The sequence below is a fragment of the Argopecten irradians genome, unplaced genomic scaffold (assembly GCF_041381155.1).
Source record: "Argopecten irradians isolate NY unplaced genomic scaffold, Ai_NY scaffold_0166, whole genome shotgun sequence".
Lineage (NCBI taxonomy): Eukaryota > Metazoa > Mollusca > Bivalvia > Pectinida > Pectinidae > Argopecten > Argopecten irradians.
The window spans coordinates 45612-70778 of record NW_027187633.1 but is presented as its reverse complement, the minus strand read 5'-3'; the positions used below and the strand labels follow the sequence as shown (position 1 = coordinate 70778).

The window sequence follows — 25167 nt, the reverse complement described above, 5'->3', positions numbered from 1 at the left end:
CGTGAGAATGAAAAATACGTCACATATAACTTTAATACATGGATTGGCAAAGCTCTAGCAGACGAAATTGTGTATTACTACAACGTCAATATGGGAAGTGTGAACATTCTAGTCAATATATGATATAATACAAGGTGTTTATATAATGTAAGACTTATATTTCCTAAAAAAATGTAACTGAAAGCATCTAAAACTTTAATACTTTACTCATGTAGTATAATAGAATGTGATAATGATACAATGTGCCACATCAGAGTGCCGTTTATGATACAAATTTGAAGATCATTGATTGAAAAATTTGCGTATGTCACTAGTGTAATATGACCTGGAGCGATAATTCATTGTGACGTCAGACAGAAAACAATAAAATGACGTTAGGAAAAATGCCGTGACGTCAGGATTACGAGGACAGCGGGGCAAAATGGCGGTCTCTGCTGGATTTTTGGAATACATTTTGACGTGAAATTCTTTGTTTTGTCTCGCCAAGGCTCGCAAAAATAAAAACTTCTTAGACTCTTATCATAAACTTTATATGAAACGGACACTCATGTAAGATCATATATATAAAATCTAATACGAACATTTTCAGTGAAAAAATATGTCTTTGGTGTGACTCAATTTGTTAAAGCCACACTATACGTAACTATCAACAAAATTTCAAGTTAAATTCGACTCCGATATTGTTGGTATTTGTAGATGTAGTTGAAATTAAGATATATTAAAGAATATTTGTAATGATTTTTTTAATAACTTTAGTACAGCAGTTGCTGAAAGTCGATACATGTAAACATGCCTTCATTTTAAACTGGTCGCCATAGAAGTTACGATTATTACCGAACGGAAGTCGGAAAGTTCATGACCCGTTTTCGGAAGAGTTCGGACAGACGTTACGTAGTAACGGTAGTCACATGACGTTCTCGGCAACGACGTTACAATGTCGGCTAACTTCGGCTTGTTTGACTAAGTGGGACCCACCTAGCGATGTTTAATATTTATTTGATTTTTTATCAAAGTATTCCGAATCATAGTCGCTCATCTTGACTTCGATTTAGTCCTGTCTCTGCATGATTTACAACAGGATTTTTTTTCAACATTCTCCTAAATCATGAAAAAAAATAAGAAAGATGCGGATATTGGGCCTTTAATATATGTGTATGCTTTGAAAGTAAAGTGTGACAAATAGAATTTGCCCTTATATTTAGAAATGCAGACTCCTTCCGTGTTCAAGTGTCATCTTGACAATATATAGTATAAACGCCATAATACATGTATACCGAATCCTCCCGTTTTTAAGTGTGACCCTATCAATGAAAAGATGCCTCCCGTTTTCATATGTGACACCCAAAATATACGGACTCCTCCAGTTTTCAAGTGTGACCTCCACAATATACATTTTTTTTCGTCATGGAATGTTTGTGTGAGTGAGAGTGTGTGCGTTATTCTAATGTATAGTCATGTATATATTGTATTGTCATATGTGTCGAGGAGAGCATCTAGTAGCCCTAGGGCTGTGTGCAATCCTCGTTAAAGAAATAAAGAATTAGAACATATACATGACCGTTTTCATGTGTAATCCTATCAATGTAAAGATACCTCCCGTTTTCATGTGTGACCTCCACAATGTGACCCTCACGATGTACAGACTCCTCCCGTTTTCAAGTGTGACCCTAGCAATGTAAATATTCCCACCGTTTTCAAGTGTGTGACCTCCACAATATACAGACTCCTCCCGTTTTCAAGTTTGATCTCCACGATATACAGACTCCTCCCGTTTTGAAATGGTACCCATTCGATTTCCTGATTCCTACATATCTGTGTAGGTCGTGTCGACGTCAGTCACGTGATACGATTCAGAATTCCGACAAAACTCGAAGGTATTGAACATGGCGTTGATTGAAGGCGCTTTAATCAAAACCATGGATATATGATCCCTAGATTTCGGCTCTTCCGAAATAATGCTTTTTTATGAGTTAAATTATCAAGTTACATGTCCATGTTCAAATATCAAGTGTTTCAGCGACGTATCGTTACAGTGAAATTAGCATTAAATATAACTTTAATCTAACTGCCATTATTTCTACCGCTTTCACGATGATCAAAACAGACAATGAACAACCTTGACGCATACCTCGACTAGTTTTAAATTATAAAGAGTTGTAACCATGATCAGTATGAATAATATCTGGTAGAACCAATTTTAGTCTTTGGGCTAGTACTCTTGTAGCAATTTTATAATCAATATTTAGGATTGTGAAAGGTCTCCAGTTTTCTAATAACAAAGGATCTCCCTTTTTAAAGATTAAAGATCAAACTCCTTGTTATTTTATGTAAAAATTTTCATGATCATATCCACTGTTTGATGAGTCAACTACTAGTTCCTCAATATCCTCCCAGAAGGTTCTGTAGAATTCGACTGCAATTTAGACCAGGGCTCTTATCTAATTTCATTTCAAAAACTGAATAGGTGTACTAGCCATGATGCCCTCACAGTTCCAGCACATAACATTACATGTTTGATCATTATGCTCATTCGTGATATCATCTAAGACATTCAGCTGGGCGTAAGCAGTGCTTTTAAAGCATTATTCGAAGTAGTGGTGAGCTATAACTTTAACTCCACTATCTTCTCAGAAGTCTCTCATTACACTTTCAGAGGCTATGCATTTATATATCCAGTGAATTTACTACCTTTTCATTACCTATGAAGCTGTCACTCAATTTCTTTGAAGTAAGTGGAACTTGGTGACAGACAGATGAAGGACAATGAACTTTAATTTGGGCGAAGTCAGCACATGAATGTTTATATATATGTGACAGACAGATGAAGGACAATGGACTTTAACTTAGGCGAAGTCAGCACATGAATGTTTATCTTTATGTGACAGACAGATGAAGGGCAATGAACTTTAATTTGGGCGAAGTCAGCACATGAATGTTTATATATATGTGACAGACAGATGAAGGACAATGGACTTTAACTTAGGCGAAGTCAGCATATGGATGTTTTATCTTTATGTGACAGACAGATGAAGGACAATGAACTTTAATTTGGGCGAAGTCAGCACATGGATGTTTATCTTTATGTGACAGGCAGATGAATGACAATGAACTTTAACTTAGGCGAAGTCAGCACATGGATGTTTATCTTTATGTGACAGACAGATGAAGGACAATGGACTTTAACTTAGGCGAAGTCAGCTCATAAATGTTTATCTTTATGTGACAGACAGATGAAGGACAATGGATTTAACTTAGGCGAAGTCAGCTCATAAATGTTTATCTTTATGTGACAGACAGATGAAGGACAATGGACTTTAATTTGGGCGAAGTCAGCACATGGATGTTTATCTTTATGTGACAGACAGATGAAGGACAATGAACTTTAACTTAGGCGAAGTCAGCTCATAAATGTTTATCTTTATGTGACAGACAGATGAAGGACAATGAACTTTAACTTGGGCGAAGTCAGCACATGGATGTTTATCTTTATGTGACAGACAGATGAAGGACAATGAACTTTAACTTGGGCGAAGTCAGCACATGGATGAAGGACAATGAACTTTAACTTGGGCGAAGTCAGTACATGGATGTTTATCTTTATGTGACAGACAGATGAAGGACAATGAACTTTAACTTAGGCGAAGTCAGCTCATAAATGTTTATCTTTATGTGACAGACAGATGAAGGACAATGAACTTTAACTTAGGCGAAGTCAGCTCATAAATGTTTATCTTTATGTGACAGACAGATGAAGGACAATGAACTTTAACTTAGGCGAAGTCAGCACATGGATGTTTATCTTTATGTGACAGACAGATGAAGGACAATGAACTTTAACTTGGGCGAAGTCAGCACATGGATGTTTATCTTTATGTGACAGACAGATGAAGGACAATGAACTTTAACTTAGGCGAAGTCAGCACATAAATGTTTATCTTTAAGTTATGTGACAGACAGATGAAGGACAATGGACTTTAATTTGGGCGAAGTCAGCACATGAATGTTTATATATATGTGACAGACAGATGAAGGACAATGAACTTTAATTTGGGCGAAGTCAGCTCATGGATGTTTATCTTTATGTGACAGACAGATGAAGGACAATGGACTTTAATTTGGGCGAAGTCAGCACATGGATGTTTATCTTTATGTGACAGACAGATGAAGGACAATGAACTTTAACTTAGGCGAAGTCAGCTCATGGATGTTTATCTTTATGTGACAGACAGATGAAGGACAATGGACTTTAATTTGGGCGAAGTCAGCACATGGATGTTTATATATATGTGACAGACAGATGAAGGACAATGAACTTTAACTTAGGCGAAGTCAGAACCATGGATGTTTATCTTTATGTGACAGACAGATGAAGGACAATGAACTTTAACTTAGGCGAAGTCAGCTCATAAATGTTTATCTTTATGTGACAGACAGATGAAGGACAATGAACTTTAATTTGGGCGAAGTCAGCACATGAATGTTTATCTTTATGTGACAGACAGATGAAGGACAATAAACTTTAATTACGGCGAAGTCAGCTCATAAATGTTTATCTTTATGTGACAGACAGATGAAGGACAATGAACTTTAATTTGGGCGAAGTCAGCACATGAATGTTTATATATATGTGACAGACAGATGAAGGACAATGGACTTTAACTTGGGCGAAGTCAGCTCATAAATGTTTATCTTTATGTGACAGACAGATGAAGGACAATGAACTTTAATTTGGGCGAAGTCAGCTCACAAATGTTTATCTTTATGTGACAGACAGATGAAGGACAATGAACTTTAATTTGGGCGAAGTCAGCACATGGATGTTTATATATATGTGACAGACAGATGAAGGACAATGAACTTTAACTTGGGCGAAGTCAGCACATGAATGTTTATCTTTATTTGACAGACAGATGAAGGACAATGGACTTGAATTTGGGCGAAGTCAGCTCATAAATGTTTTTATCTTTATGTGACAGACAGATGAAGGACAATGAACTTTAATTTGGGCGAAGTCAGCACATGGATGTTTATCTTTATGTGACAGACAGATGAAGGACAATGGACTTTAATTTGGGCGAAGTCAGCTCATAAATGTTTATCTTTATGTGACAGACAGATGAAGGACAATGGACTTTAACTTAGGCGAAGTCAGCATATGGATGTTTATCTTTATGTGACAGACAGATGAAGGACAATGGACTTTAACTTGGGCGAAGTCAGCAAATGGATGTTTATCTTTATGTGACAGACAGATGAAGGGACAATGAACTTTAATTTGGGCGAAGTCAGCACATGGATGTTTATCTTTATGTTACAGACAGATGAAGGACAATGGACTTTAACTTCGGCGAAGTCAGCACATGGATGTTTATCTTTATGTGACAGACAGAATGAAGGACAATGACCTTTAATTTTGGGCGAAGTCAGCACATGGATGTTTATATATATGTGACAGACAGATGAAGGAAAATGGATTTTAACTAAGGCGAAGTCAGCACATGAATGTTTATCTTTACGTGATAGACAGATGAAGGAAAATGGACTTTAACTTAGGCGAAGTCAGCACATGGATGTTTATCTTTATGTGACAGACAGATGAAGGACAATGGACTTTAACTTGGGCGAAGTCAGCACATGGATGTTTATCTTTATGTGACAGACAGATGAAGGACAATGAACTTTAATTTGGGCGAAGTCAGCTCACAAATGTTTATCTTTATGTGACAGACAGATGAAGGACAATGAACTTTAATTTGGGCGAAGTCAGCACATGGATGTTTATATATATGTGACAGACAGATGAAGGACAATGAACTTTAACTTGGGCGAAGTCAGCACATGAATGTTTATCTTTATTTGACAGACAGATGAAGGACAATGGACTTTAATTTGGGCGAAGTCAGCTCATAAATGTTTATCTTTATGTGACAGACAGATGAAGGACAATGAACTTTAATTTGGGCGAAGTCAGCACATGGATGTTTATCTTTATGTGACAGACAGATGAAGGACAATGGACATTAATTTGGGCGAAGTCAGCTCATAAATGTTTTATCTTTATGTGACAGACAGATGAAGGACAATGGACTTTAACTTAGGCGAAGTCAGCACATGGATTGTTTATCTTTATGTGACAGACAGATGAAGGACAATGGACATTAATTTGGGCGAAGTCAGCTCATAAATGTTTATCTTTATGTGACAGACAGATGAAGGACAATGGACTTTAACTTAGGCGAAGTCAGCATATGGATGTTTATCTTTATGTGACAGACAGATGAAGGACAATGGACTTTAACTTGGGCGAAGTCAGCACATGGATGTTTATCTTTATGTGACAGACAGATGAAGGACAATGAACTTTAATTTGGGCGAAGTCAGCACATGGATGTTTATCTTTATGTGACAGACAGATGAAGGACAATGGATTTTAACTTAGGCGAAGTCAGCACATGAATGTTTATCTTTACGTGATAGACAGATGAAGGAAAATGGACTTTAACTTAGGCGAAGTCAGCACATGGATGTTTATCTTTATGTGACAGACAGATGAAGGACAATGAACTTTAATTTGGGCGAAGTCAGCACATGGATGTTTATCTTTATGTGACAGACAGATGAAGGACAATGAACTTTAATTTGGGCGAAGTCAGCACATGGATGTTTATCTTTATGTGACAGACAGATGAAGGACAATGGACTTTAACTTGGGCGAAGTCAGCACATGGATGTTTTATCTTTATGTGACAGACAGATGAAGGACAATGAACTTTAATTTGGGCGAAGTCAGCACATGGATGTTTATCTTTATGTGACAGACAGATGAAGGACAATAGACTTTAACTTGGGCGAAGTCAGCACATGGATGTTTATCTTTATGTGACAGACAGATGAAGGACAATAAACTTTAACTTGGGCGAAGTCAGCACATGGATGTTTATCTTTATGTGACAGACAGATGAAGGACAATGGACTTTAATTTGGGCGAAGTCAGCACATGGATGTTTATCTTTATGTGACAGACAGATGAAGGACAATGGACTTTAACTTGGGCGAAGTCAGCACATGGATGTTTATCTTTATGTGACAGACAGATGAAGGACAATGGACTTTAACTTGGGCGAAGTCAGCACATGGATGTTTATCTTTATGTGACAGACAGATGAAGGACAATGGACTTTAACTTGGGCGAAGTCAGCACATGAATGTTTATCTTTATGTTTACCAGACGGTTGGTTGATCTCAAATCTCATTGGTAGTTCAACTAGTTTAATCTGAGAGGTAGGTTTTGTAACCGATGTTGCGGTCCCATTGCTTCGATTTGGTTCGGTATCATTAGATGTTTTGCAGGATAAGTATCTTTTCTTGTCACGTAAGCATATAATAGTGACAAATATTGGTATGGTTCCAAAGGCTTCCAGAGTTATGAGAGTTTCAAGACTAATACATAGTTATGTCCCCCAAACGAAGTGGGGGACCTTTTGTTTTTGCTCGGGTTCTTCTTCTTCTTCTTCTTCTTCCGCCGGCATGGTTTCCAACACTTTTCTCAAAAACTAATATGCCGATGATCATGAAACTTGGTAGACATACTCCATAGGGTATGGGATGGTGCATAAAGTTTTTTAGGGGTTTTAAGGGATGGCGAACAACATGCAAATATTTTCGTAAAGATTTTGGTATTCCGAGATGGCCGCTGGGTCAACTTCCTGTTTTTATATTTCGGTCTCTGATTTCAATGAAAATTGGTATATTGGGGTAATAAGGAATGTTGATCAATTTGATAAAAATTTTCGCTGGGCCAACTTTCTGTTGTCAATTTTTCGTCTGCAATTCATTGAAAATGGGTAAATGGGGGTTTTAACATCAAATTTTAAGAGATGCTAAATTACAGGCAATCGATTTTGAAATGACTCCTTGAAATAAATCATGCCCATAGTGATGAAATGGGGACCTCTTATTGGTCAAACTTTAAATAGTGTCAAAAATACACCAACATTGATTCATATTAGTTATGCAGGGTCAATTATCTTCACAAACAAAATCGATGTTTTTTTTCGCGTTTTTACCCATACCATGTTGGATTTGAAGGCTTTAGGACATAAACTGGTACAAAACAATGGTAATATTGGTTTTTTGTTGTTTATTTGTTTGGTTTATTACTTACTAACCTGATCACGCCATTAGACTCGTATCTTATATATATCAAATCACAAAAATAAATCATCATAATGTAAGAACCCGTCAGCAAGACTTTTATAATTCTGCATTAAAACATACTTGTGATGTCATCTATTGTTGTTTCTGTACTTTAACTCCCGAATTATCGGACCATTACCTGTAACTGTCCTAATGTTTACATCTTACTGTCTTATATTTGAATCTAATAAAAGACAGTCACTTATAAGACAGTAAAAGGTAGCATATGGCAGAGTTACACAATACGGTGTGAGTATATGTCTCTGGGCATAATCCCATAATTATGTTAACACACAACACACAACCTGCCGGAATATTCCATTATTTTTAATCCAAATTACGAAAAAAATCCCACACAATGAATATGTAGAGAATTTAATCCTCTATTGATGCGGAATTAAACACATCCACGGAATTTCTGTATATATCCCAGATAGAGTTTTTACTCCTTATTATGAATTCACCATTTAACACTTATCCAGAGCATTAACTCCAATTTCCGCTTTTTGAAACCTTTTTGTTTTTGTACGTCACTTTTGATTTTAAATGTACACCTATTTTGGTGTTATTTCAGCAATATTTCAGAAGTTTACTTAAATCCCATTGGCTTGTTGAATGAAATTGCACATGGTATAAATAAATCCAAAATTGTCCTAGAGAAGTCGAAATGTTAAATCCTCTGAATTCAACGAAAGTTCTAGGGGACAGACTGTTTTGAACTGGCCTGGAAATAACTGTTATATGTGATCATTTTAGCAAGACACTTTCAAACAAACGCCTAAATTGCAAGTCTAGTTTCATATGTCACTTCTTTACCACATCAGACATTGGAAAGAAATGTCCTTTTAGTAAAAGCCACCTAAATATATCGCTTAAATTAAGAAAGTAATATCCCTCGAAAGTAATATCCCTCCATCACTGTTGGCAGACACGGTGAAAATGAATTTACAGGTTGTTGTCCAACCCAAAAGCATGCTTCATGCATTCAGTTTTTGAATGCTATTCATCACATATAACACAGGCAAAGGTAATTCTATGTTGCCATTGTCTATATGTTATGGTTGAATGCTCATTAGTAGAAATACCTGAGCTCAAAGACAAAGGCAAAAAAAACTGGATTATATGAGAAATAAAAGTGTACTTAATTAACACAAAGACTTGCTATGTTTTAAGTTAGAGATAAGCCTCAAACTGTACAATATGTGAGAGAGAAACAGATCTCGGCCTTGACGGGCCTCGATACATCCCACATATTGAACAGTTTTCGGCTTATCTCCATAACATACAGTCATTATCACTGCCAAATCAATTCCTCTGAAAAAAGACTTGTATTAGGTATGTATAGTTTAGGAGACCATGAATTCCAATATAAAAGTACATCAAAAATTTCTCCCAAGATGTTCATACACTGTGCAACTGCATTCTTGATTTGTTGCAGATGGGGATGGGGAGGAGGTCGCTGGGGGACTATGCAATGGTGTCCATTACAATGAGTATTTGTTGGTTTTAATTTTAAAATGTCAATAGTCAAATGACTCAAATCAAAATAAAAAAAATATATGTGTTTACAATATTCAAAGCAAATCCACCAATAGATATTTCCATACATGTATAAAAAAATAGAAATGAATATTTTTTTTCATTATTTATCAATATTATTATAATTAGTTCTACAGCCTCTGGCTGCTTTCATCAAAACTGCTGATTTTCAATTGATTTCTGAAGAAAACAAATATTATCTTAAAAGGATTAGAAATAGCAGTGGTAAACTACAGTATAACAATATTATAAGCTAGACAGATCCAAACTTATCGCCATATCGTCTTATCAATGAGAATACAACAGGCCGGTAGAGTGGTAATGTAATGATGTCACTTTGGGCTGTCCTTCTCCTACACGGACTTGTACAATGTGGTAAGATAACTTATAGTAGTGTAACTATGTTTGGTTTCATATGACTAATTAATTTCAGATCGTAATCTATTCAGTCTGACATCGTCATAAGTGTAACATGAAATTCACAAGACAATTAGTTTTTTATTTTGATCGGAAACGATCGGTATTATCCGTCAGCATGAGAATCACAAACTTTCCGGAGATTATTCGGTCAAGGCATTTTCTAGTTTACGGAAAGTGTCGACGATTCACGATTTAATTTCGACGGTCTGGTGATGTGAGAGCAACGTTCTTTATCTACAACTTATATATACATTGTGTGTGTCTTTCTGGCACAAATTGTCTCACGTTCAGTTCTGAGTAGTTGGTGAAGATGACAATGTCACTTTGAATAATATCTTTTTTGATATGTTGTATTTGGTTAAACGTCTTAGTTAAGATAATGATGTCACTTGCATTTCTGTAGTAATGTTTAAATGACAAGCCAGATTCATTGTTATTTGTCTCGACGATTGCAATTGACTGTGGTTCACAGGAAATCTTCAAATAAATTGGCTACTACTTCATGTTGTTTGGTCTACCTTTATTAGTTATAAAATACATGTACATCAATTCTTCTTCTGTTATTGTAACTTCCGATTTGTCCAGATCTCGTGGTTTTATAGGACTTTTCTCGCAACTACAAGGGTTACTAAATTTGACGTTATATCCATACATGAACAATCTCATAGCAAAACTGAAGGCAGCTAAGGAGAACAAATCTGATCAAATCAGTTTTACTATGAGTCAGTTATACTCCCCTGGAGAATTGTGGACGGACTTTTGTGTGTCATCTTGTTGAACAGAATATCATGTCGGACATAACGAGGGAGGACATCACGACTGTCCATACAATTTATTCAAGACTCTCATTCAAGAATAGTTACAGACAATCACAACTGTCCATAAAATTTATTCAAGACTCTCATTCAAGAATAGTTACAGACAATCACAACTGTCCATAAAATTTATTCAAGACTCTCATTCAAGAATAGTTACAGACAATCACAACTGTCCATACAATCTATTCAAGACTCTCATTCAAGAATAGTTACAGACAATCACGACTGTCCATACAATCTATTCAAGACTCTCATTCAAGAATAGTTACAGACAATCACAACTGTCCATACAATCTATTCAAGACTCTCATTCAAGAATAGTTACAGACAATCACAACTGTCCATACAATCTATTCAAGACTCTCATTCAAGAATAGTTACAGACAATCACAACTGTCCATACAATCTATTCAAGACTCTCATTCAAGAATAGTTACAGACAATCACGACTGTCCATACAATCTATTCAAGACTCTCATTCAAGAATAGTTACAGACAATCACGACTGTCCATACAATCTATTCAAGACTCTCATTCAAGAATAGTTACAGACAATCATGAATGTCCATACAATCTATTCAAGACTCTCATTCAAGAATAGTTACAGACAATCACGACTGTCCATACAATCTATTCAAGACTCTCACTCAAGAATAGTTACAGACAATCACGACTGTCCATACAATCTATTCAAGACTCTCATTCAAGAATAGTTACAGACAATCACGACTGTCCATACAATCTATTCAAGACTCTCATTCAAGAATAGTTTACAGACAATCACGACTGTCCATACAATCTATTCAAGACTCTCATTCAAGAATAGTTACAGACAATCATGAATGTCCATACAATCTATTCAAGACTCTCACTCAAGAATAGTTACAGACAATCACGACTGTCCATACAATCTATTCAAGACTCTCATTCAAGAATAGTTACAGACAATCACGACTGTCCATACAATTTATTCAAGACTCTCATTCAAGAATAGTTACAGACAATCACGAATGTCCATACAATCTATTCAAGACTCTCATTCAAGAATAGTTAAAGTCCTGGCCCCAATTTTTCGAAACAAACTTAAGTCAAAAACTGACTTAAGTCATAAATTTTCATATAAGTTACATAAGGAGTAAAACTTAAGTTTTGACTTAAGTCTGCACTTAAGTTTCGAGAAATCGGGGCCGGGTTACTTCGACCCTATAAAACGACCTGTCTTTTTGCAGTCCTTGCCGTATGTCCTGATGGCTGGATCCGTCGAGGGAACTCCTGTTATTTTATTTCCACGGGACTTCACGCTAGTGGCGATTCAGTGGTACGTGTCCAATATCAACACAAACTGTGGTCAGGGTCAGTAATTGGGATGGTTACCGTGTGTTACGTTTCTGGGTAGCTTAGGACCTCATTTAAAATTCCGAGAAAAAGTCACAGTCGATCAGAGTATGATGCTACTATCACAAAGAATTTTGTGATAAATTTTAAAGTGCTTTGAGCTTTGCGTTAATAGTTGCTAAATTTTAACATCAATTATCAGTTAATACTATTGTGTGTAATTTGACATTCCTAAGGTTATATTCTTGATCATATTTACGTTTTGTGACATATTGTATAAAAATCCTTATGTGTGATAACTGTGTATATCCTCTGGCAATTAAGTTCTATTCTATTACGTAACCGGATTAATGTCACGGCCATCCTAATTGCCTAAAGGACACTGACCACGGCTGATTAATCTGCCAATGAGCGATATCTGTCAATCATAATTCTGTAATTTTATTGTATGTACATTATTTAAGCATGAAATATTTTATTTGTAAAGCAGTTAGGTCTCCGACTTTGTACGGAACACAACGGCTATATTCTGGACACTCCAGAATAGCCATCCGTCAAGTCAAAGTTATCATCATTAAATTCCAAAGTTCAACTTCAACATTTTCTTTCGTCATCTTTACATCGTGACAAAACGTGCGGAAGTTTCCGTAAGTTAATTGGTGGAGATAATCCTGGTAGTACCCACTTCTACGCTGGGTACGCTTTCCCGAAACCTCAACTGCCAAGCAAGTATTTCCCGCGAGTGACTCAAAGAAGGACCAACTCTATTCGGAATCACACGGACTGGATTTTAACCAAGACTGTGTTCGCCATACTTTGGAGTTAACCAGGGTAACGTTTTGACTGTAACCATTCAGGATGGCATTATGCTATAGATGTGGAGGCCACTTCGCCCCAAACCATCCGATGTGTTGTCCAGCAAACGGATGTTACTGTTTCCGATGTGGAAACATTGGCCACTTTTCGAGAATGTGTTTTAATCGAACCGGACATTGTACTACAAATGTTGGTACAACAGGATATTATCCCTGGACCAGTCAGCGACAACTGCCTATCCATTCTGTTCCTGTCCCGAAAAACTCTTCGGACAGTAAGTCCGTTATTCGCACTGCACCAAAGAAAAAGGCCAAGTCAACATCTAAACGGCGGCGAGATTCTGAACGTCTCGGGAAATTCCGAGAAACCAAAAAGGTATTGTGTATTTTTCCATTCAGTAACATTGAAAATAGTGAATTTCAAAACGATTTCCAGAAAGACTCTAACTACAGCAACCAGATAATTTCATTACAGTCAAAACTTGTTCGTACCAAAATTACCATCTCCAAAATATCAGAAAAGTGTGCAAAATTACAAAGATCAAACGAAATTCTAGAAGAGGAATGTGCGCGCGTCAAAAATGTGAATATAACCAATTATGTGTCTCAAATCAAAGAACTAGAAAAAGCATTGGACAACAGAAAGAAAATTATGAAAAGCAAAGATGAAACAATCAGTACATTACAAACAACCGCGAAACAAAAAGAACAGACGCAGCGACAGATTTCTAATTTAAAAGTTCAGAATTTCGGAGAAGGACGAGGAATTAAAACAGAAACAAAACATAATCACAAGCCTCCAAAAACAACTAAGTTTACTACAGCGCTCCAAATACTACCAGACCGAATGTTTTTCCCGGACCACGAAACCAACCACAAAATAATTCACGACGCCAGCGACCACACATTTCCTATGAACACCGAGCGAATAGACTCCATCAAAACAATGGACAGTTTAATTAAGACGCGGGACGCGTCTTTCCCGGAGCGGAAGGAAGTTATCACAAAGAATTTTGTGATAAATTTTAAAGTGCTTTGAGCTTTGCGTTAATAGTTGCTAAATTTTTAACATCAATTATCAGTTAATACTATTGTGTGTAATTTGACATTCCTAAGGTTATATTCTTGATCATATTTACGTTTGTGACATTTGAGTATAAAATCCTTATGTGTGATAACTGTGTATATCCTCTGGCAATTAAGTTTCTATTCTATTACGTAACCGGATTAATGTCACGGCCATCCTAATTGCCTAAAGGACACTGACCACGGCTGATTAATCTGCCAATGAGCGATATCTGTCAATCATAATTCTGTAATTTTATTGTATGTACATTATTTAAGCATGAAATATTTTATTTGTAAAGCAGTTAGGTCTCCGACTTTGTACGGAACATAACGGCTATATTCTGGACACTCCAGAATAGCCATCCGTCAAGTCAAAGTTATCATCATTAAATTCCAAAGTTCAACTTCAACATTTTCTTTCGTCATCTTTACATCGTGACAAAACGTGCGGAAGTTTCCGTATGTTACTACGAACGATGTGTAATTTGGAATTTTACAATATATTTTCGTTTCGTGCTAAGGATAAGAAAGAAGTGATTTCTATTTGATGTACTCTATGGGATTAGTTTCTTAATTCAAACAGTGTTATCCGTTCTTTTTACCTATTGTCTGGTATTGCTTTCATTTACTATAAAATGTCGACTTTTCCGCAGATTGGAAACTAAGTCTAATATATTTTTAACAAAGCTATTTCAACCACTCTATCGCTATAAATGAAAACACTATAACTGTCAGACTACCAACGGTTTTTATCTATTATCACGCAAATATAGTCATGTTTACAGCGTTTTTATTGTAGATATATTGTCTAACAAACAATGCCACTCTGGCCCAAGTGGATGATGTCCAAGAGTTGAAGTTCCTCAGAGAAATTGTCAAGCGATTTCCTACAGGTAGGCTCTGCATTAGTCATGATTACATTTACAACATCAGACATTGGGTAATTTCACTCTCTTAGCTCTCCGTGCTCTTCTGTATCCAACTCTCACTTGTGATCGGTTTGGTCTATCCGACAATTTATAATAAATGCTGTAAGCATGTGATCTATGTTCATCTTCTTCTTAAACACATTCGTCCTAAGTATAATCCTAGTTCAAACCCTATGTATAATCCTAGTTCAGGCCCTTTTTACCTTCCAGAATTCCACAAATACTCGTACTCTTTTTTTGTTCACCACAACATCTGACGTTGCAAATGCTGTAGATTGATGTTCGGAATGAGGTTTAATATGATTTCTTTTCGGGACTCGTTTTTGTTGATATTTTCGTCTTAAACCCGAATGGCTTCATGTGTTTGCTGTAACAACAAAAGACAAGAACGTGGTCAATGGACTGGAAATTTCTGAAGACTGTCCACTGATACTGACAATTATTTATGTTCTAAAGACGCTACGGCCAAACAATACTACTGGATAGATGGTACACGTAAGCCAAGGCAACGTAATTAGCCAATGGGTAAGGAACATAGATCGGACTCCACTTACTTACTTCGCCTGGGGTTCCGGTAAACCAAGTAACTTGACTGGAAACTACTGTTTAGCGCTGTTCAATCAGGTGGATTTCCTCTTCGCGGACACGTCGTGTTACAATAACGGCCTGTACATCTGTGAACTGAGGTGAGCTTTAGACAAACAATTAGTCAGTTTATTTAAATTCATCAATAGTTTTACGTGATTCTTTTGACATTTGATATACAAGTTTACAAGGATAACCAAAATTACTAGTATGATAACAAATGATAGTTTACCTACTTTTGTTAAGGTAAAAATCGTCTACATCAAGATTATCGCTAAAACATATAGTTTTATGACAAAAGCATTAAAAGGACACTGTTGTGTTGCATCGATGGAATTAGTCAATACATTTAAATTAAAATGTCAAAACGCTGTTGAACCTGGGTTTTTTTTTTCAGCGACCCCGTCCAGTCATGTGTAAAGACCACGCCTCCTCCCGTGGCGGGCACCACGGGGTCATGGATCACGTTAGGTTGATTGGAAAGTGACGTCACGGTGTCGCTAGCCGGTATCACATCACCTCAGTGTTATTGGCATTGGAGACTAGTTGTGTTTTATAGTATAATAAACGATGATACATCCATTAGTTTAATGACCAGGGTCCGGCACAATAAAACTTTCTCAGACAGATCTTTTACTCAGGCTATGTGAAATCATATACCTGACTAAATAAATCTGTCTGAGAATAGTTTTATGATGCCAGGCCCTGTGTAAAATCACACGAAAACAAATTTATCACTTGATTCATGTGTTATGATCTAGTTATACAATGTCGCTTGTACTATTGTTTTAAATGTCCGATTTCTACTATCTAAATTGATCAAAAATTATTTGTCAATGATAAAAGCTTATCTAATGCCTCATACCGACAGTGGCGACCAATGTCAGTCCACTGTAAGGTCAGGAAAGGTCAGATTAAAGAGACCAAGGTCACATTAAAGAGATCAAGGTCACATTAAAGAGATCAAGGTCAGGGTAGGGAACAAGATGAGATACCTCCAAAAACAAAATCATTTGGAAGGTATCTCATCTTGTTCATGCAAATTATTAAATATAAATAAATGTCTTACACAGTAAACGTTATTCTACGTGACCATTTAGACCAAAAAGAGTGATAAGCAAATATGCACCTCATATACATCAATTATTGAAAAACATAAATAATTTTGCGCAAAACATCTACCGAAAAAAAACATCATTTTTGAACAGGTTTTGGGTAATTATAAGTCTTCGAAAAACTAAAATATTAACTGTAATATTACAGAGGACATGTGCATTGTTTCTAGTTTAACATTAAATTGTTTATTAGCAAGGGAATATATATTCCTGCATTCAAATTAATTGTCCCATTAGAGACTGGCATAGTATGCAATAAACGCGTTTCTTATTTTAGAGCGAAGATTATAGCGCGAACATGCACAAAAATATAGGACAGTACACGACATGCATCATCAATGCCATAATAATTTAAAGTTATCTTTAACATTTTTACTTTTTTGAATCAATGACTTTACAAAGTGATCTACAAAATATGTTTTCATCATTCTTAATTACATTAACAAGGAAATCGAAACGCTATCTTCTCCGCATGTTAAAATTGATCAATTGCTATCAATGCCACTTAAAGTTGTCGAAAATTTAGTTTTCAACAGGTTAAAATGGATACATTATGATTCTGACGGTGAACATAATTAAACCTTAATGTGTTTTTTTCTAAATTATAATTTACATTGCTCCAATTATCTATAAGTTACATCAAAATTGATTTTTTATGAATTGCTGAAAATTGCAAATCAATGGAAAAGTCGTATTCATCATGTTAGATATGGATACCTTGTGATTTGCTCCTCGTATATGTCACCCACACAGACGAAAAGAAAACAAATGTCGAAAACTTGAAGACATTTTTAACATACAGTATTTAAATTGATATTACTCTGACTTTGTCAAAGATATCGGAAATATAGCTCTAACAAGGTAAATGGATACGTTTTAAACCTGAAGGAAATAAATAGTAACAATAGCAGACCACAAGTAATTGGCAATTACCACACATTATAGATCGTCTCCTGCGTGAGGGACAATGGTGTAGGGATTATTTGTTGTCTCAATGAATAAAATTATTTGAAATGAAATATTTGCTATTTCTTTGCTCTTGATATCTTGATATCACAACAATCAATTAGTCAGAAACAAAAGGCAAACATTTGCTTTTTTTAAAACATCAATGTGGTGATATTTAATTAAAACTACAGTCTGTCTGATAAAGGATACATTGTCAATCACTAAGTCATCGGCGTCACTGAAGGAAAACAGATCATCGGTTTACACGGCACAGTTATCTAAATTTTATGTTGTCTACTTTATGTTTCAATTGTTACCCTCAATATGTAATTAATTCCAGCTTAGTGTTTGATGCTATGTATGTATATTTCTCCCAGCATAGTGTTTGATGATATATATTGTATTTCTCCCAGCATAGTGTTTGATGATATGTATGGTATTTCTCCCAGCATAGTGTTTGATGATATATATGGTATTTCTCCCAGCAATGATTGATGATATATATGGTATTTCTCCCAGCATAGTGTTTGATGATATATATGGTATTTCTCCCAGCAATGTTTGATGATATATATGGGTATTTCTCCCAGCAGTGTTTGATGATATATATGGTATTTCTCCCAGCATAGTGTTTGATGATATATATGGGTATTTCTCCCAGCTTAGTGTTTGATGATAGATATGGTATTTCTCCCAGCATAGTGTTTGATGATATATATGGTATTTCTCCCAGCTTAGTGTTTGATGATAGATATGGTATTTCTCCCAGCATAGTGTTTGATGATATATATGGTATTTCTCCCAGCATAGTGTTTAGATGATAGATATGATATGGTATTTCTCCCAGTGATATATATGTGTTTGATGATATATATGGTATTTCTCCCAGCAATAGTTTGATGATATATATGGTATTTCTCCCAGCAGTGTTTGATGATATATATGGTATTTCTCCCAGCATAGTGGTTTGATGATATATATGTAATTTCTCCCAGCTTAGTGTTTGATGATAGATATGGTATTTCTCCCAGCATAGTGTTTGATGATATATATGGTATTTCTCCCAGCTTAGTGTTTTGATGATAATAATGGTATTTCTCCCAGCATATGTTTGATGATATATTGATTTCTCCCAGCATAGTGTTTGTGATAATATGATAGTATGATATATATGGTATTTCTCCCAGCTTAGTGTTTTGATGATATATATATGGTATTTCTCCCAGCATAGTGTTTGATGATATATATGGTATTTCTCCCAGCATAGTGTTTGATGATAGATATGGTATTTCTCCCAGTATAGTGTTTTGATGATATATATATGGTATTTCTCCCCAGCATAGTGTTTGATGATATATAATGGTATTTCTCCCAGCATACTGTTTGATGATATATATGGTATTTCTCCCAGCATACTGTTTGATGATATATATGGTATTTCTCCCAGCATAGTGTTTGATGATATATATGGTATTTCTCCCAGCATAGTGTTTGATGATATAATGGTATTCCTCCCAGCAGTGTTTGATGATATATATGGTATTTCTCCCAGCATAGTGTTTGATGATATAAATGGTATTTCTCCCAGCAGTGTTTGATGATATATATGGTATTTCTCCCACAGCATAGTGTTTGATGATATATATAATGGTATTTCTCTCCCAGCATAGTGTTTGATGATATATAATGGTATTCTCCCAGCATAGTGTTTGATGATATATATGGTATTTCTCCCAGCATAGTGTTTGATGATATATATGGTATTTCTCCCAGCAGTGTTTGATGATATATATGGTATTTCTCCCAGCATAGTGTTTGATGATATATATGGTATTTCTCCCCAGCATGTTTGATGATATATATGGTATTTCTCCCAGCATAGTGTGTTTTGATGATATATATGGTATTTCTCCCAGCATATGTGTTTGATGATATATATGGTATTTCTCCCAGCATAGTGTTTGATGATATATATGGTATTTCTCCCAGCATAGTGTTTGATGATATATATGGCATTTCTCCCAGCAGTGTTTGATGATATATATGGTATTTCTCCCAGCATAGTGTTTGATGATATATATGGTATTTCTCCCAGCATAGTGTTTGATGATATATATGGTATTTCTCCCAGCATAGTGTTTGATGATATAAATGGTATTTCTCCCATGCAGTGTTTGATGATATATATGGTATTTCTCCCACATAGTGTTTGATGATATATGGTATTTCTCCCAGCATAGTGTTTGATGATATATATGGTATTTCTCCCAGCATAGTGTTTGATGATATATATATGGTATTTCTCCCAGCTTAGTGTGTTGATGATAGATATGGTATTTCTCCCAGCATAGTGTTTGATGATATATATGGTATTTCTCCCAGCATAGTGTTTGATGATATATATGGTATTTCTCCCAGCATAGTGTTTGATGATATATATGGTATTTCTCCCAGCAGGAGTGTTTGATGATATATATGGTATTTCTCCCAGCATAGTGTTTGATGATATATATGGTATTTCTCCCAGCAGTGTTTTTGATGATATATATGGTATTTCTCCAGCATAGTGTTTGATGATATATGGTATTCTCCCAAGTGTTTGATGATATATATGGTATTTCTCCCAGCATAGTGTTTGATGATATAAATGGTATTTCTCCCAGCATAGTGTTTGATGATATATATGGTATTTCTCCCAGCATAGTGTTTGATGATATATATGGTATTTCTCCCAGCATAGTGTTTGATGATATATATGGTATTTCTCCCAGCTTAGTGTTTGATGATAGATATGGTATTTCTCCCAGCATAGTGTTTGATGATATATATGGTATTTCTCCCAGCATAGTGTTTGATGATATATATGGTATTTCTCCCAGCATAGTGTTTGATGATGATATAAATGGTATTTCTCCCAGCAGTGTTTGATGATATATATGGTATTTCTCCCAGCATAGTGTTTGATGATATATATGGTATTTCTCCCAGCATAGTGTTTGATGATATATATGGTATTTCTCCCCAGCATAGTGTTTGATGATAATATATGGTATTTCTCCCAGCATAGTGTTTGATGATATATATATGGTATTTCTCCCAGCATAGTGTTTGATGATATAAATTGGTATTTCACCCAGCATAGTGTTTGATGATATAAATGGTATTTCCTCCCAGCATTGTTTGATGATATATATGGTATTTCTCCCAGCATAGTGTTTGATGATATATATATGGTATTTCTCCCAGCATAGTGTTTGATGATGATATAAATGGTATTTCTCCCAGCATACTGTTTGATGATATATATGGTATTTCTCCCTCAGCAGTGTTTGAATGATATATATGGTAATTTCTCCCAGCATAGGTGTTTGATGATATATATGGTATTTCTCCCAGCATAGTGTTTGATGATATATATGGTATTTCTCCCAGCATAGTGTTTGATGATATATTATGGTATTTCTCCCAGCATAGTAATGTTTTCTCCATGATATATATGGTATTTCTCCCAGCATAGTGTTTGATGATATATATGGTATTCCTCCCAGCAGTGTTTGATGATATATATGGTATTTCTCCCAGCATAGTGTTTGATGATATATATATGGTATTTCTCCCAGCATTGTGTTTGATGATATAAATGGTATTTCCTCCCAGCATAGTGTTTGATGATATATATGGTATTTCTCCCAGCATAGTGTTTGATGATATATATGGTATTTCTCCCAGCATAGTGTTTGATGATATATATGGTATTTCTCCCAGCAGTAGTTTGATGATATATATGGTATTTCTCCCAGCATAGTGTTTGATGATATATATGGTATTTCTCCCAGCAGTGTTTGATGTATTGATGATATGTTTATGATATATATGGTATTTCTCCCAGCATAGTGTTTGATGATATATATGGATATTTCTCCCAGCATAGTGTTTGATGATATATATGGTATTTCTCCCAGCATAGTGTTTGATGATATATATGGTATTTCTCCCAGCATAGTGTTTGATGATATATATGGTATTTCTCCCCAGCATAGTGTTTGATGATATATATGGTATTTCTCCCAGCAGTGTTTGATGATATATATGGTATTTCTCCCAGCATAGTGTTTGATGATATATATGGTATTTCTCCCAGCATAGTGTTTGATGATATATATGGTATTTCTCCCAGCATAGTGTTTGATGATATATATGGTATTTCTCCCAGCATAGTGTTTGATGATATATATGGTATTTTCTCCCAGCATAGTGTTTGATGATATAATATGGTATTTCTCCCAGCATAGTGTTTGATGATATATATGGTATTTCTCCCCAGCATAGTGTTTGATGATATAAATGTGTATTTCTCCCAGCATAGTGGTTTGATGATATATATGGTATTTCTCCCCCAGCATAGTGTTTGATGATATATAAATGGTATTTCTCCCAGCATAGTGTTTGATGATATATATGGTATTTCTCCCCAGCATATGTTTGATGATATATATGGTATTTCTCCCAGCATAGTGTGTTTGATGATATATATGGTATTTCTCCCAGCATAGTGTTTGATGATATATATGGTATTTCTCCCAGCATAGTGGTTTGATGATATATATGGTATTTCTCCCAGCATAGTGTTTGATGATATATATGGTATTTCTCCAGCATAGTGTTTGATGATATATATGGTATTTCTCCCAGCATAGTGTTTGATGATAATATGGTATTTCTCCCAGCATAGTGTTTGATGATATAAATGGTATTTCTCCCAGCATAGTGTTTGATGATATATTTGGTATTTCTCCCAGCACTAGTGTTTGATGATATAGTATATGGTATTTCCTCCCAGCATAGTGTTTGATGATATATATGGTATTTCTCCCAGCATAGTGTTTGATGATATATATGGTATTTCTCCCAGCAGTAGTTGTTTGATGATATATATTTCTCCCATGCATTGTGTTTGATGATATATGGTATTCCTCCCAGCAGTGTTTGATTGATATATATGGTATTTCTCCCAGCATAGTGTTTGATGATATATATGGTATTTCTCCCAGCAGTGTTTGTTTGATGATATATATGGTATTTCTCCCAGCATAGTGTTTGATGATAATATATGGTATTTCTCCCAGCATAGTGTTTGATGTTATATATATGGTATTTCTCCCAGCATAGTGTTTGATGATATATATGGTATTTCTCCCAGCATAGTGTTTGATGATATATATGGTATTTCTCCCAGCAGTGTTTGATGATATATATGGTATTTCTCTACCCAGCATAGTGTTTGATGATATATATGGTATTTCTCCCAGCATAGTGTTTGATGATATAAATGGTATTCCTCCCAGCAGTGGTTTGATGATATATATATGGTATTTCTCCCAGCAGTGTTTGATGATAGATATGGTATTTCTCCCCAGCATAGTGTTTGATGATATATATGGTATTTTCTCCCAGCTTAGTGTTTGATGATAGATATGGTATTTCTCCCAGCATAGTGTTTGATGATATATATGGTATGGTAGTGTTCGATGATAGATATGGTATATCTCCCAGCATAGTGTTTGATGATATATATGGTATTTCTCCCAGCATACTGTTTGATGATATATATGGTATATGGCATTGTTTGATTGATATATATGGTATTTCTCCCAGCATAGTGTTTGATGATATATATGGTATTTCTCCCAGCATAGTGTTTGTTGATGATATAAATGGTATTTCTCACCCATGCATGTTTATGAGATCTATGGTATTATATATATATATGGTATTTCTCCCAGCATAGTGTTTGATGATATAAATGGTATTTCTCCCAGCAGTGTTTGATGATATATATTTCTCCCAGCATGAATGGTTTGATGTTATATAATGGTAGTTTCTCCAGCATAGTGTTTGATGATATATAATGGTATTTTCTCCCAGCATAGTGTTTGATGATATATATGGTATTCTCCCTCATCTACCAGCAGTGTTTTGATGATATATATGGTATTTCTCTCCCAGCATAGTGTTTGAATGATATATATGGTATTTCTCCCATCATAGTGTTTGATGATATATAATATTCTCCCTGGTAATCTCCCAGCATAGTGTTTGATGATATATAATGGTATTTCTCCCAGCATAGTGTTTTCCTCCCTGATATATATGGTATTTCTCCCAGCATAGTGTTTGATGATATATATGGTATTTCTCCCAGCATAGTGTTTTGATGATATAATATGGTATTTCTCCCAGCAGTGTGTTCGTTGATATAGTGTTTGATGATATATATATGGTATTTCTCCCAGCATAGTGTTTGATGATTGATATATGGTATTTCTCCCAGCATAGTGTTTTTTGATATCATGATATATATGGTATTTTCTCTCCCAGGCATAGTGTTTGATGATATAAATGGTATTTCTCCCAGCATAGTGTTTGATGATAATATATGGTATTTCTCCCAGCATAAGTGTTTGATGATATAAATGGTATTTCTCCCAGCATAGTTGTTTGATGATATATATGGTATTTTCTCCCCAGCATAGTGTTTGATGATATAAATGGTATTTCTCCCAGCATAGTGTTTTGATGATATATATGGTATTTCTCCCAGCATAGTGTTTGATGATATATTTCTCCCAACATAGGTTTTGATGATTTCTATATGTATTTCTCCCAGCATAGTGTTTGATGATATATATGGGTATTTCTCACCAGCATAGTGTTTGATGATATATATGGTATTTCTCTCCCAGCATAGTGTTTGATGATATATATGGTATTCTCCCAGCATAGTGTTTGATGATATATATGGTATTTCTCCCAGCATAGTGTTTGATGTATATATATGCATATATTTCTAATTCCCCCAGCAAGTGATTTGCATATAAAAATGGTATTCTCCCAGCTTAGTGTTTGATGATATATATGGTATTTCTCCCAGCATAGTGTTTGATGATATATATGGTATTTCTCCCAGCATAGTGTTTGATGATATATATGGTATTTCTCCCAGGCATGTTTGATGATATATTGGTGTTTCTGATGATATATATGGTATTTCTCCCAGCATGTGTTTGATGATATATATGGTATTTCTCCCAGCATAGTTTGATGATATGGTATAATGGTATTTCTCCCAGGCATTAGTGGTTTGATGATATATATGGTATTTTTCTCCCAGCATAGTGTTTGATGATATTATATGGTATTTCTTCTCCCAGCATAGTGTTTGATGATATAAATGGTATTCCTCTCCCAGCATAGAGTGTTTGATGATATATATGGTATTTACTCCCAGCATAGTGTTTGATTGATGATATATGGTTATGGTAGCCATTTCTCCCAGCATATATGTTTTTCTCCCAGCATGATGTTTGATGATATATATGGTATTTCTCCCAGCATAGTG

At 35.3% G+C, this 25167-nt stretch overlaps 1 protein-coding gene across 2 annotated transcripts; it reads left to right on the top strand.

Annotated features, from left to right (window-relative positions):
- Positions 1-10035: 10035 nt before the first annotated feature.
- On the top strand, positions 10036-16239 carry LOC138311968 (C-type lectin domain family 2 member L-like). 2 transcript variants are annotated; one of them, XR_011206817.1, is made up of 5 exons: positions 10036-10110; positions 12203-12291; positions 14991-15084; positions 15577-15806; positions 16103-16239. XR_011206817.1 is itself a non-coding variant. In XM_069253082.1 (4 exons), the coding sequence occupies exons 1-4, from the start codon at positions 10062-10064 to the stop codon at positions 15636-15638; spliced, it is 294 nt and encodes a 97-aa protein (XP_069109183.1). In that variant the 5' UTR covers positions 10036-10061; the 3' UTR covers positions 15639-15814. The 2 variants fall into 2 exon arrangements, 1 of the variants encoding a protein (XP_069109183.1); XM_069253082.1 differs by lacking the exon at positions 16103-16239 and having other exon boundaries at positions 15577-15814.
- The last annotated feature ends 8928 nt before the right edge of the window (positions 16240-25167 follow it).

Bases quoted from the DNA above. Each gene is read 5' to 3' on its own strand.
- LOC138311968 (XM_069253082.1), top strand. From the start codon at position 10,062: ATGATGTCACTTTGGGCTGTCCTTCTCCTACACGGACTTGTACAATGT. The intron at 12,292-14,990 runs GTACGTGTCCAA...TTTTTATTGTAG, and splicing joins ACGCTAGTGGCGATTCAGTG to ATATATTGTCTAACAAACAA. The intron at 15,085-15,576 runs GTAGGCTCTGCA...TATGTTCTAAAG, and splicing joins TGTCAAGCGATTTCCTACAG to ACGCTACGGCCAAACAATAC.